At 35.8% G+C, this 12,968-nt stretch overlaps 4 protein-coding genes across 5 annotated transcripts; all 4 read right to left on the bottom strand.

Annotated features, from left to right (window-relative positions):
- Positions 1–386: 386 nt before the first annotated feature.
- Positions 387–1,715, bottom strand: LOC125584123 (RING-H2 finger protein ATL52-like). Its single transcript, XM_048752021.1, has one exon. The coding sequence runs from the start codon at positions 1,538–1,540 to the stop codon at positions 530–532; it is 1,011 nt and encodes a 336-aa protein (XP_048607978.1). The 5' UTR covers positions 1,541–1,715; the 3' UTR covers positions 387–529.
- A 1,979-nt stretch (positions 1,716–3,694) lies between these two features.
- On the bottom strand, positions 3,695–5,346 carry LOC106386511 (glycine-rich protein A3). The gene is made up of 3 exons (XM_013826342.3): positions 5,087–5,346; positions 4,261–4,585; positions 3,695–4,111 (listed from the first exon to the last, which is right to left on the bottom strand). The coding sequence occupies exons 2-3, from the start codon at positions 4,544–4,546 to the stop codon at positions 3,870–3,872; spliced, it is 528 nt and encodes a 175-aa protein (XP_013681796.2). The 5' UTR covers positions 4,547–4,585; positions 5,087–5,346; the 3' UTR covers positions 3,695–3,869.
- A 1,012-nt stretch (positions 5,347–6,358) lies between these two features.
- On the bottom strand, positions 6,359–9,013 carry LOC125584125 (chromo domain-containing protein LHP1-like). The gene is made up of 6 exons (XM_048752023.1): positions 7,943–9,013; positions 7,745–7,770; positions 7,562–7,648; positions 6,831–7,301; positions 6,681–6,741; positions 6,359–6,604 (listed from the first exon to the last, which is right to left on the bottom strand). Exons 1-6 carry the CDS (start codon positions 8,234–8,236, stop codon positions 6,563–6,565), a joined length of 981 nt encoding a protein of 326 aa, XP_048607980.1. The 5' UTR covers positions 8,237–9,013; the 3' UTR covers positions 6,359–6,562.
- Positions 9,014–10,237: 1,224 nt separating this feature from the next.
- On the bottom strand, positions 10,238–12,559 carry LOC106386512 (AAA-ATPase At5g17760-like). 2 transcript variants are annotated; one of them, XR_007321122.1, is made up of 3 exons: positions 11,493–12,559; positions 10,386–10,995; positions 10,238–10,352 (listed from the first exon to the last, which is right to left on the bottom strand). XR_007321122.1 is itself a non-coding variant. In XM_048752024.1 (2 exons), the coding sequence occupies exons 1-2, from the start codon at positions 12,450–12,452 to the stop codon at positions 10,489–10,491; spliced, it is 1,467 nt and encodes a 488-aa protein (XP_048607981.1). In that variant the 5' UTR covers positions 12,453–12,559; the 3' UTR covers positions 10,238–10,488. The 2 variants fall into 2 exon arrangements, 1 of the variants encoding a protein (XP_048607981.1); XM_048752024.1 differs by having other exon boundaries at positions 10,238–10,995.
- Positions 12,560–12,968: the final 409 nt, after the last annotated feature.

Raw genomic sequence — 12,968 nt, forward strand, 5'->3', positions numbered from 1 at the left:
TGTAATGATATTAAATACTTTTTCTTATTAAAAAGTAATATTATTCCCCCTCTCTCAAGTCTCACCGACGGTTTTCCTTAAAAATAAAATAAATCACATTGCTTTATAATTTGTACTCCTTCTGTTTTTAAATGTAGGTAGTTTTAGCAAAAAGAGTTTGTTTAACAATATAAGTAGTTTATATATTTCAATGCACTTTTTTCATTTATTGGATATTGTGTGACCAATAAAATAATGTCAAGCTTTTTATAATTGGTTGAATTAATTAATTAAATGATATATTTTTTTAAATAATAACTTTCTAAATATTTGCGCTTTTAGGTAAAACTGGTTATAATTAAAAACATAGGGAGTATTAGCTCCACAAATTTAGGAGGGAACAGAAGTACTTAAAAAGTAATGAACACTTTTACTTTTCATCATTTCAAAAAGTGATCACTGGATAGATCTTTGTACTGAAGTGTGAATTATCATTAATTTACTAAACACAGTAAAAAAAAGATCAATAAGAAATAATGTTTTACAGTATTTAATTGGGTAAACTGTAATTTCTAGCTCGATCATACCTCGAGAAGTTGAATCTTCCCGTCGATACCGATCTCTTCATCCCCATTGAACTCTTCGCCGCCGTAGGCGGCGGCGTTCTCCCTTCGCCATCTCCATCTTCCTCTCGCTGCCGAGAAGTTCCGACTCCGGCGAATATTTCGTCTCCCTCGTCGTCGTCAATCTCCCGCAGTACATCGGCGATCAACGACACCGATCTCCGAATCCGCGGCGGAGGATCTTCTTCATCCTTCGTCGCGTCTCGCTGCTCCTCCGGCGGTTGCGATCGCAATCCGATTTCCAGATCTTCGACGACGACGGCGACCGAATCGCCGGTTTGGTGATTGTACTCAACCACAGTTGAGCTAATCTCTGTTCCTCCGCCGCCGCGATTAACAGACTCCGTCGCGATCGGATGAACGGCGTTCGATTGGTTCGTCGGATTGATTCCGGTGACGAAAGCGCGGCAGAGAGGGCAGTTAGAGTGAGACCTCAACCAAGTGTCGATACACGGAAGGTGAAACGCGTGGTTACACTTCGGCAACAGCCTCAAGCTCTCGTTCTCTTCGAACTCACTCAAACAAACGGAGCAATCTGAACCGTCCACGTGTCCATCTCCCTTGCGATACTTATAAACCGTAATCGATTTAATCAGAGCGTCGTTGAGACCATCTCCACCCGCCAATGCACTGGAGCTGGATACGCCGCCGGAAAGTTCTGAGGAGGAGGTTTCGCGGCGGGGGCGGCGGCAGTATTTAGAGACGAGAGTGTAGTAGCCGACGAGGATAAAGGCGGTGAGGAGGGTCACGATGAGGGCGATGAGGAGAGGGGAGAAGCTGGAGGGAGAGGAGGAGTCTTCGTCGTCGAGGAAGGAAGGAGGAGGAGGAGGGAAGATTAGGTAGCACCATTGCGGGCAGTAGATGTTGCAGACTCCTTGAGAGCAGTCGTTGTAGGAGTCGTATGGAGACCATGGGTTGGGGTTCGACATTGAACCCATTGGTTGTGTTTCTATTACAGAAGACAGAGAAAGATGATGAAGAAGAAGAAGTAGAGAGGAGGTGGTGAGGTGAAATGTCTTTATCCTCTCCGCTTCCTTATCTTTTGGTTCTCTTTGATAAAGAGTGTATTTTTCTCTGTGTTGTTTAACTAATATATCTATGGAGAAATAATAATTATTTATTTAGAAATAAAAGGACATGTGCTATTTTTTAGCCATTTAGGATTATTAACATCATTTTAAAACCAACTTTCTTTAAATTAAAATTAAAAAATAAATAATGTTTTAAAGATATTTGTCCACAGAATGTATGTTTCTTTTTCATAGAGGTGGTTAGATGGTCTCGCTTTACGTGAAGCAAATGATTTGGCGGTAGCCTTGTTGGTCCCTTGTTATTGTAAACACAATGATCTTTTGTGGACAATAGCATTATTTGTATGAATGTTGAGCTAATAGACGACAGGGAGAAATGTATAAACAAAAATAGATGTATAAAATGTCCAGAATTTGATGTTTTATGCTAAGCTTTATCTTTATATTCGGGTCTTTTTCTTTTTTAAGTATTCCAGATTAGTAAATGAACATTGTGTATATAAATAAATATAATAAAGATGAGAAGATGGTGTTCAAGAAAAGAAAAAAGATGAGTAGATAATACACTTTGTGTGTGTGTGTGTATTAATCTTTAAGCGTTGACGAAGGTGTTTGAGAATGATGTATAAATAAGAAGATAGGTTTGATGCTTATCAGTTTTATTATGGTTTGGTGATGGGAAAGTTACATATAGAGGTTAAGTACCTTTCATTTAGTTGGTAAATTGTTGGCGAAGAAGAGGACTACCTAAAGGAGGAGTACTCTTGACTCTCTTGAACATGGGCTGGAGCTGCAAATAATTTGTTAATATTTGTGAGGTGGCACATCAAATATTTGATTTTACAACCTCCAATAATTTGCATACGACAAATATAAATTATTAATATCTTAATGAACGATCGGGTCAGTCATCAGCAATTTCATTTTTGCACACAAACTAGAGAATTTTTTACTTAACTTTCTGTTCCGGAGTAAGGTCAATAAGAATTGGTAACTTAGAAAGAAATCTTGTAACTATTACTCACATGGCGAGGAATTCCAAGAAGCCTAATCTATTACTATTATATAAAGAAGATAATGAAAAAAAGAGATTCTGATGCTTCAGCTTCAGTCCAAAGTTACTACTGTCTGTCATACCATTCGATTTGCAAAACAATTTACTTACAGTATTGATTATTCTCTTCTCTTTATAAAATTTGTTTGTTTATTCCTTAACATTATAAGAGAAAAAAAAATGAAGGAAAATGTTTAGTACAATTTGAGTCAAGAAAATAATGGGGATTCAGGAGGTTGAAGAATATGGTATGTTGTTTCTCACACCGAAGAGGTGTATTGAGTTAAGACGGCATTAGGCTTTGTCTTTTTATGCTGTGTCTATCGAACGTCGACATTTCGTCATCCAATAAGACTCGTCCACCACAATTCTGTCAATGCGTAACTATATCGCAACAAAGTCTGAAAACATTGTTTCTCACCGCTGCTTTAACATACTAGTGACACGTTCTTTTGGAGTCGGTGTGGATCAGCTAGTTTAGAAAATTACAATGATTCGTATTCGATTTAAATAGTTCAGATGTCACGGTCTTAGATTATAGGTAGCAATCTCCAAAAAAATAGTCCAGATATCAGCAGTACATTACATACACATGTGCCTTCAGATATCAGTACATATACACATGTACTTCCTTTTCAGTACATGTATTTGATATGAGACCAAAAAAGTTAGGAAACAAACTAGAACCCTGTACTTTTTTTTTGTAAAGTTGGATACATTTACTTACTTTTTTTGTAAATATCAGGACTGGTCCTGATTACACAATAGATAAAAGTGGATAAGTATTAACAGGACCAATCTTAATCATACTTGTTAAGTTATTAGCTCCAAAAGAAAAGAAATGATGAAGAAAAAGATGAGGTTTATTGAAGATTCTCCATCAATACATAAGAATCGAGGGTTTTCAAACAAAAGAAAAGCTTCATTATACATGCCAACGTAAAAAAAAAACTGGTCCGGATCAGTTTCCGACTACCAAAAGGGAGTTAATTTTATGCATGCCAATGTAAACAAAAGAAAAAAGCTTCATTAAACCAAACCAAGAACGATCATTACTGTTTAAGCTCTTAAAAGTTAAGGCTCACAAATAACCATGTAACTTCCTCAGAGACGTCAATATTTGTTGTTATTACAAAATGATAATGTATAGTCTCTGAATATGATCAATCTTTTGGAATACAATCACTTCCATTTCTTGAAGAATTTCCCCTTGTGCTTCCCACCAAACATGCCATGCTTCCCGAATTTCCCGTGCTTGAACTTGCCGTGTTTGAACTTACCGTGACCATGATACCCGTAGCCATATCCGTGACCATGGTGGTGACCATAGTGTCCGTGGTGAGACATATGGTGAGAACCAGCTGCTGCAGCTGCCATAGCCGCCCCACCCGCTAGCATCGCTCCCATACCTCCGTGGTGGTGTCCTGTAACAATAAGTTGGTTTTCATTAGCATGCCTAAATGTCTCAATTGTTTTCAAAAGCCTTTTTTTTTTGCATTTAACAATGCTAAAGTTGTGGCCCTTAATTGTGGAATCATAGGAGATAGAAAATAAATGTTGAGAATGAAATTACCAGAGTGAGATGGACCGGGATAACCGTGAGGTGGATAACCAGCTGGAGGGTAACCGGCTGGAGGGTAACCAGCTGGAGGATAACCGGCAGGAGGGTAACCACCGTGTGGAGGATAAGCAGCTGGTGGATAGCCATGAGGAGGAGGGGGAGGAGGGTATGGATGAGGAGCTCCATAACCGTGATGACCATAACCATGATGACCGTGAGGTGGGTAGTGTCCGGCTGCAAATCCAGCTAAGTGGTGAAACATTCCTTTGTCATTGTGATTATTCTGATCCTCTCCCATTTTTTTCTTTCAAACTTTACTCTCAAGAGTAATCAAACACTGTAAAAAAGAAAAACATCTTTTGTCACTAGATTGTGAAGGGAAAATAAATATTTTATTGCACCAACTCCTTGTGACGATCAGATTTGTTGTGAAAAAAATAAAATTAGTTAACCTAGTTTCTAATAAGATGTTGGTGTCTATTCCAAATTTCAAAGCTAATGTCAGTAACAAACACTTATACTTAGCTTCAAAAGATAAATATTCAAGACGCAAATCGGTAAAAACATGCATGCATACTTAAGATTCGTTCTCATCACACCTCACATACAAAGTCATCTCGGACAAACAAAAGGAATCAAGATTCTTTTTAAATATTGATAGCACTGATTTCTAGGGTTTCAAAACCCCATTAGCAAACTACTTCAATTTCTGTTACAAGATTAGCTGTTTCAGATCCGAAGAAACATATATGCATATATATTTTCATATAACACGTAAAAGCCAGAAAACAAAACAAGAATTCTAAACAAAAGATCTAAAGATTGAAGATGTGCTTACCAAAGAAGCGGGTTTTCTGATTCTCAGAAATTTTGCTCAGAAACGAAGGAAGAGATTTGATTTGATATTGAAATTTCTCAGATTGCGATTTAAGAATCGAAAGATCACGAAGTGTGTCGGCTGCATAAATAGTTCCGCCCTTTTTATCAAAACAGAGGAAACGTCTGCTGATCTGAGCCGTACTTTCCACGCCACGCGGTTCCTTTTATATATTTGTTGTATCTCTATTTCCCCACACAAGTCTTCAAGATAATGTATGTTAATTACGTGTAACGAATCATGTGACTTTTTATTATTGTTTTTCTTCTCAACCAATCAGAAATATTTAAAACCTTACACGTGAAGAAAAAGAGTTGGATAAGATTTCTTCCTATATATTAAAAAGTATTATGATAGGACCTGATTCTAGACTCTTTCTAGTCAAATTTAACACACATAATTTATGGTTTCTTCTATCGCCTTCGTCAAAGCTGCCTTCTCAATCTACATAATTTTCAAGAGTTCTGTACTAACATGTTACATGTGTTCAGAAGATACCAAACTTAATCTTATTCAGTATTTTTTTAACCGGACTGATCTGATGAGTGAACCAGATTAAACCATATACCGGTCATGTAATCAGATTGAATTTTAAATTTATTGAACTAGACAAAACTATTAAAACTAGAAGAAATTTATTAACTGGATGAACAAAAAAGTTTAATTATATTTTTAATATATATTCATATTCTAATTTGTATTACATTTACAATAGTTATCTTTAAGTTTATATATTAAAAATTAATATATAAAAAAATTGTGAACAACATTCAGTCCGGTCAAACCATATCAAATAGTAATCCAAATAAGTATTGGTTCAATTCGTGGTCCGAGCATGAACTTAATCTTTGAACAAGCAAGTTTAGCAAAATTCTCGGTTAGAAAAATGTAAAGTCCAAGAAACAAGATATAACTGAAAGTGACAAGAGACAAGATTTGCTATAACAGAGGAAAAAAAATGGTCCGAGCATGAACTTAATCTTTGAACAAGCAAGTTTAACAAAATTCTCGGTTAAAAAAATGTAAAGTCCAAGAGACAAGTTATAACTGAAAGTGACAAGAGACAAGATTTGCTATAACAGAAAAAAAAAATGGTCTGAGCATGAACTTAATCTTTGAACAAGCAAGTTTAACAAAATTCTTGGTTAGAAAAATGTAAAATCCAAGAGACAAGATATAACTGTAAGTGACAAGAGACAAGATTTGCTATAACAGAAAAAAAAAAAAAAGAAGTCCAAGAGCCAAGATTTGCTATAACAGAAAAATGTAAAGTCCAAGAGACATTGATATAACTGAAAGTGAACTCATCAACGAACCAGAGGAGATAAGAATACAATCTCACACCTCCAAGAATAACAGCTCTCCACTACCTCCATTCTACAGATCTAATCTCAGTCTACCTACAAGCACCACTGTTTCCAAACATTTTCCTTAGCTTTAGGACTTGTATGTGATATGTTGCTCGTAGAAATCAAGCAGCTGGCGTTAAAAACAAAAACACAAATCAGTTAAAATCTTCCAGATAGTAAAAATGCATAAGAAAAAGAAATCTTACCAGATGATGATTATGAGCCCTGAGAAACTTGTTGTCAACCGTTACTTCCTCCCCATCAGCCCTTTAAGTAGTATAAAGCCAAAAATAAGCACAAACAATTTGAAACTCAAATGTGAACAACTAACCAAAGTACAAAGAGAGACAACAAACCTCTGCACCGAGAAAGTTACCAACGAGTCTTGTACATTGTTTGTTATAGAAGTAATAACCTCCACTGGCTTGATGATCCTCACGATGTCCAAGTTTGGTGTCTCGTTCTGATCGGTAGCTGTTGTTGTCTGGTTGTTACTTGTGGTGGTTTCATCTGGTATCATGTATTTTTTCACAATACTAGGCTTCCTCCGCTTAACACCTCTGACACCACTCTTCTCCTTACGCTTACCCTTGAGAAGGTCATTTGTTCTTGCATTATCACCCTCAGAACCAATGGCTGCTTCTCCCTCTTGGGAACTCCCCGAACCGTCACTGTTAGTGACTTGTCCCTTTAACTCGTTGAGTGTCGGATCGGTTCTCTCAGAAGCATCATGTGATGTGGATGTTAACCGTTTCTGCTGCTTCTTCTTCGACTGAGAATTAGAACCTCCATACTGGCTCTTCCGCTTCTTATCAGCCTTCTTCAAACTTTGAAAACAAGAAAGCAAATCCATACATTAACAAAGGAAATAAACGAAACAAAGAGTAAAATATTGTAAAATAAAATATTTATGATATCACTATATTCTTAAGTTAAATATATATATATTCTTAAGTTAAAATATTTATGATATCACTATATTCTTAAGTTAAAATATTTATGATATCACTATATTCTTAAGTTTGTAGAAGAAAAACAAAAACAAAAAGTATAACATCAAATGGCTGCTACATTAGATGCAACATACCGTTTTTCAAATGCATCTATAGAAGCAGAAAGAGACTGCAGATTCTCTAGAGGCTCCCAGGTGTTATCAGTTTCAGGCCATCCTTTCCTACAAAACAGAGTTTACAACTTATGTCAGTGTAAAAGAAAAAAACATATGATTGATCAAGAATGAAAAGAGAGTATAATGATTAGAAGAACTCACCATTTGATCAGATACTGCACCTCACCCTACAATCAATCAAAACCATTAATATTAGAGCAGCAGAACCAAATCAATAGACACAATCAAATCAATACGAGAAACGGACACAAGAAGATATCAAAACATTAAAAGCGAACAATAAATGTAGAAGCGAAGACGTTAACTACATGAAGATACTAATCACAAAAAGAAGCTTACTTTGTGAACTCGCTTATGACGGATAGCTTCAACTTCGTAGAACTCTTCAGCCACCTTTGGCCCGTCCTCTTTGCCTTCTTCTTCTTCTTCTTCTTCTTCTTCTTCTTCTTCTTTCTCTTCCACATCCTCCGTACGCCTATCATCACCTATCTTGCCAGGAATTGTCTCTCCACGTCCCCCTTCGTCACCACTTCCTCCGACAGTTTCCACCGCCGTATCCGCCTCACCAGCGTCATTCTTAACACCTGCCCCTTCCATGTTTTGAGTATTCGAGTCTAAAGGCGTATCTGTCATTCTGTTTGATGGAGTTCTCTCCTCTACTTATCCTTGTTCTTGTTCAATGTATCTGTAGGAATAAGGAGAAGAGAGAAAGATTTTAAACTTTCCCTATTGCTTAGGCTTATTTTGGACAAGTTTGCAGGAATAAGACTTGACCTTTGACCCTAAAGACTCGAGGGGAGACCAGTTGTCACTATTTTTTTTTTCTTCAGGATATCACATTAAGAAAAGAAAAAACAGCACATTTTTTAGAGTATTCTGTAATAATAATTAATTTAATAAATGTGGTTTTGTAAATGACATCATGTGGATAATACTGAATAAAAAATTTGAAACAAAATCATTGAGAGAATAGAAAAATTATGGTATATCCAGGAAAGACAATGTATACTTTCTTTCACAAAATTAAAATAGAATTTTCTTAATAGCAACCAGGACAAAATTAAAATGGAAACACAGACTAGCAAAATAAAAGGAATATATAAATTACATTTGAATAGAAAATAAAAGAAAATCAGAAATGATGGGGAAAATGTAAAAGTTAAGGAAATAAAAATTATAGAATTGAAAGGAAAAAAAAAACGAAATTGCACCATTACCCTATGAATTGTTCGAACTATGAACTTTGTACATGTGAAAGTTTTAAAATGTAAACCGGACAAATACCTTTGTCTGGATTGATGATGAATATATGGCTCGCGATTTTCAAATGAATGTTGAAGTCATGTAAATATTATAGACAAAGATTAAAGTATATTTTTTTTTCTATGTCTCATAATATATATATACAGTTACAAAATTGTTTCATAATATATACATTACCAAAAGGCACGTTGGAAAAAGTCACGTCTATTCATTTAGAAAGTCAAAAAATTAAATTTTCATAACTTTTTTTTTGGGCAAAATTTTTCATAACTATTACTTGACTACATTGTATACTACCAAATCATGGGTTCAAACCTTAGATAATAATTGCACCCATAGTTTTCAAAACACAATGATTTGTATTGACTAATGTTCTAAAAACGTTCTATACTGTTGTTTAACCGGCACCAAAATGCTAAATTCTCTAAAATTATAATGTTTATCTTTTAAACCTTCTAAAAAATTATAATAATAAATAACATATATTGTATTATTTGTAAATTTTAGTAATTGATATTTATAGTATGAAATCTTATGAAAGTAAAATAATATTAATATTAATAAAGTACAATATCTAATGTTACATATTTAGGATATTGTTATATTCTGTAAACGCGTATAGGCTGTCATAACGCGTATAGACTGTTCTAAACGCGTATAGGTTGTCATAACGCGTATAGAATATTCTAGACATGTGTATGTTGTTCTAACACATATAGACTTTCTAGACGTCTTATTTTTTTTAACACCAAACACCTATATTAAATTAAAAATCCAATAGTTTTAGATGGTTACGACCGAAGATATACTCAACGGCACCAAATCTAAATTCTGTGCGTCGAGTCACGTCCAAAGGTCTTCTTTTATCAACTATTTTATTTATATAAATTATAAAAATACATACAAAGCACATAGAATAATAAAACAACAGACATAATTAAAATAATACAAGTACAAAAAAACAAACGAAGAAAATATAGATGTTCTTCTTCAAAGGTCTTCTTTATAGAAACCCATCACCACTAGGTAATTCTTACCGAGATGTATGCCTAGTACTACACACATGAACAATTATTTAGTGGTAAAAGACTCCTCTTGTTATGTTAACGATGGGGGAATTTCCTGCTCTAACATCTTCATTAACTAGACCAGTCTATGCCATGTCAACTCCTTGGTTTTCTGTTGCTGTAAACCGAGAGCTAGCAAGATTCTTCCCGGAGAAGAAAGGATTAAGACCGGGAGACTCCAGTTCATCACCTCTCGTACTAGAAATGGACGTATTCTCCAAAACTCTGGAAAGAGCAAGAGACTTCAGTGGTTTGGGATGGTGGGGGCAGCTGCCCCCATGAAAATATCAACTAATGTAGCGTATCAAAGATAATAATTATTTCTCCCATTAGTTCTTTCATTTACTCTATTTGATCAATTTCTTTCAACACAATTGAACTTTGTCCATCCAAATTCAATAGACAAACAGATTTACTTACTTTTTTTTTTTTTAAGGAACAGATTTACTTACTTTTTTTCTACTAAAATCATAGTAAAGGCTTTCGGTATATTTTTCTCTCATTATCTTAATTATGTGAACTAATACTGGACCGTAGAAGTTTGTGGCTCACGTCTTAGGTCCAAAACAGAACAAGCTTCTTGATTCTTTTGCTGTTCTTCCTAGGAGAACCTTCAGTATCAGGCCTTGCTCTCATCTCATCCCTCTCCAATCTACTCTCTTTCTTCTTCAAAACCGGACTCAGTTCATTAGCTTTAAACCTCATCTTCTCTAAAACATTCACCAAACCCTCAAGCGCCACATCAGCATCCTCGCTTTTCATCAGCTCCTCTGCCACTTGTGCTGGTGTAATCACTTCCCCGTCCATCAATCGCTCGATCCCCGGGTAAAGACGGTGTGGCATTGTGGTGTCGTTTAAGCCCAAGTAGTTAAAGGCTAAGGTCTTGAACCCTTGAAAAGTACAATGTCCCATGTATATGTGCATGTCCATACGACCTGGACGTAGCAATGCCGGGTCAAGCCTATCTTTATGGTTCGTTGTGAATATTATAATGCGCTCGTCTCCACAGCTTGACCATAACCCGTCTATGAAATTCAGCAGCCCAGATAACGTCAAAGGTGCCTAAACACAAAAAAAAATGCTATTTAAATATAAAGTAGAGTGTTGTTGTTTAATATATTACTTTTTTAATCCAAGTTAAATTATTTTTATTGGTTCTACGATTTATAAAGCATTATTTAAATCATGTATTATTTAGTTCTACGGACTTATTAAAGTATTTGATTTCACAAAAATTATAAAAGATTTAGAAAGTTTTTTTTGTTTGAAATACAAAGATTCAAATCCGAAGAATATCTTTGGATATATTGATTAAAATCAGTACGTTAGATTCAAAATTTTAGTAAATTTTCATTACATTTATAAATCCTATATGAGTTTTCAAATTAATTGAAATAGATAAACGAATAATCAGATTCTGTTAGAGTTAGTTAATAAATTTAATTTGGTTAAGATTGGTTTAGGTCCGGTTGGTGCTTTGGTTAAAATGTACAATCTATTACCAAACCAGTAATAGTAGAAGTCAAAGACATCCATCCCATAGAGACAGAGAACCAAACCTGAGAGTCGCCACAGTTCTTGCCTTCACCAGGCTGTTGTTGTTCCAACCTGTTGGGAAAATCCACTGCACAATCGATATCTTCAATCACAAGAATCGACCGGTTACGTGTGGCGAGTAAGAGCCTCCTTAGATCAGAGTCACGCATCACACTCGCCAGCTGAAGATCATAGACATCAAACTTGAGGTAATTAGCCATAGCCGCAACCAGACTAGACTTCCCAGTTCCCGGTGGTCCGTACAATAAGTAACCCCTCTTCCAAGCTTTCCCTACCTTCTTGTAATAATCTTTCCTCCTAATGAACCGGTCAAGATCCTCCATGACGTCACGCTTGAGCTCATCTTCCATAGCTATTGTTTTGAAAGTTGAAGGATGCTCTAAGATAACCGATTCCCATCGGAGACTGTTGAGAGAATGCAGCATCAAGATTCTCCTCTCGTCTCTAATCTCTTTAGCTTTGCTCTCCACGTGAGGAATATAAGAGTTTAAGATCAAGTCTTTGTGTTTCTTGTCGAAACTCAGCTCGAAGTACTCGCTTCTTCGGTCGTCATCGCCTTTCTTGTCTCCTCGGTCTGTAACAAACCTCCATTTTAGCTCCACGTTTTGGTACACATCGTTGACGGTTTCTCCGTCGCTGAGGTACAAGTTGACGTGTTTGTCTTTATGGCCTTTACTGATTCTGAGCCTGACTGCGTCTGGACTGATCTTGGTTGAGAGATAAGTCTGAGCGGCTTGGTAGATCTCGTTGTGCATGCCCATGTTGTCGTCGTCGATGGTTAGAGTCAAAGTTGTGGAAGTAGAACGGAAGAGCAGAGAGTGTAGAGAAGAGTAAATGAGATCTTGGACAGTGCCTGGGATCAGCTGGTGGGCCATTGATCGTATCATCATTATGTAGCCCGCCATTGATGCATAAGCTGTGAAAAACGATGTAGGTGAAGGAAGATCCTTGGAGAAAAACATTTTCACTCTTTTTTTTCTCTCTGTTTTGTGTTTCTTGAAGATGGAGAGAGTGAAAATGAGATGTGAAAGAGATGTATAAAGAAGAAGAGAATCTTAAGGAAGAAGGTTTCACTAAACACTTAATATATCATTGTCTTTATTGGATGCGTGTGTGATTTATTAGAAAATTTGAGAAAGACAAAAAGTGAAATAAGATAAAGTCGGGAGAGGACAAAATAAAACACTCCATTTGTTTTCCATTTTTAACTCATATTCACGTAAAGTAGAGAGACGATAAAATAAACTCTTGGAAAGTTTCCACGTCCCTTTCCACGAAGAGGATGTCCATTTATTTTCCATTTTACTCGTATTCATCGTATTATTTAAATATCTATTGCTCGACCAATGAAGACTCGAACAATATTAATGGGAAGGAGGGAATTTTGTAGTTTTGTTTTTTTTGGCCAAGATTTGAAGTCGAATTTAATTATATTCAGATAATGATTCAAAACGATTTTTTTCTTAAGGTTATTCAAC

This window comes from Brassica napus, chromosome C3 (assembly GCF_020379485.1).
Source record: "Brassica napus cultivar Da-Ae chromosome C3, Da-Ae, whole genome shotgun sequence".
Lineage (NCBI taxonomy): Eukaryota > Viridiplantae > Streptophyta > Magnoliopsida > Brassicales > Brassicaceae > Brassica > Brassica napus.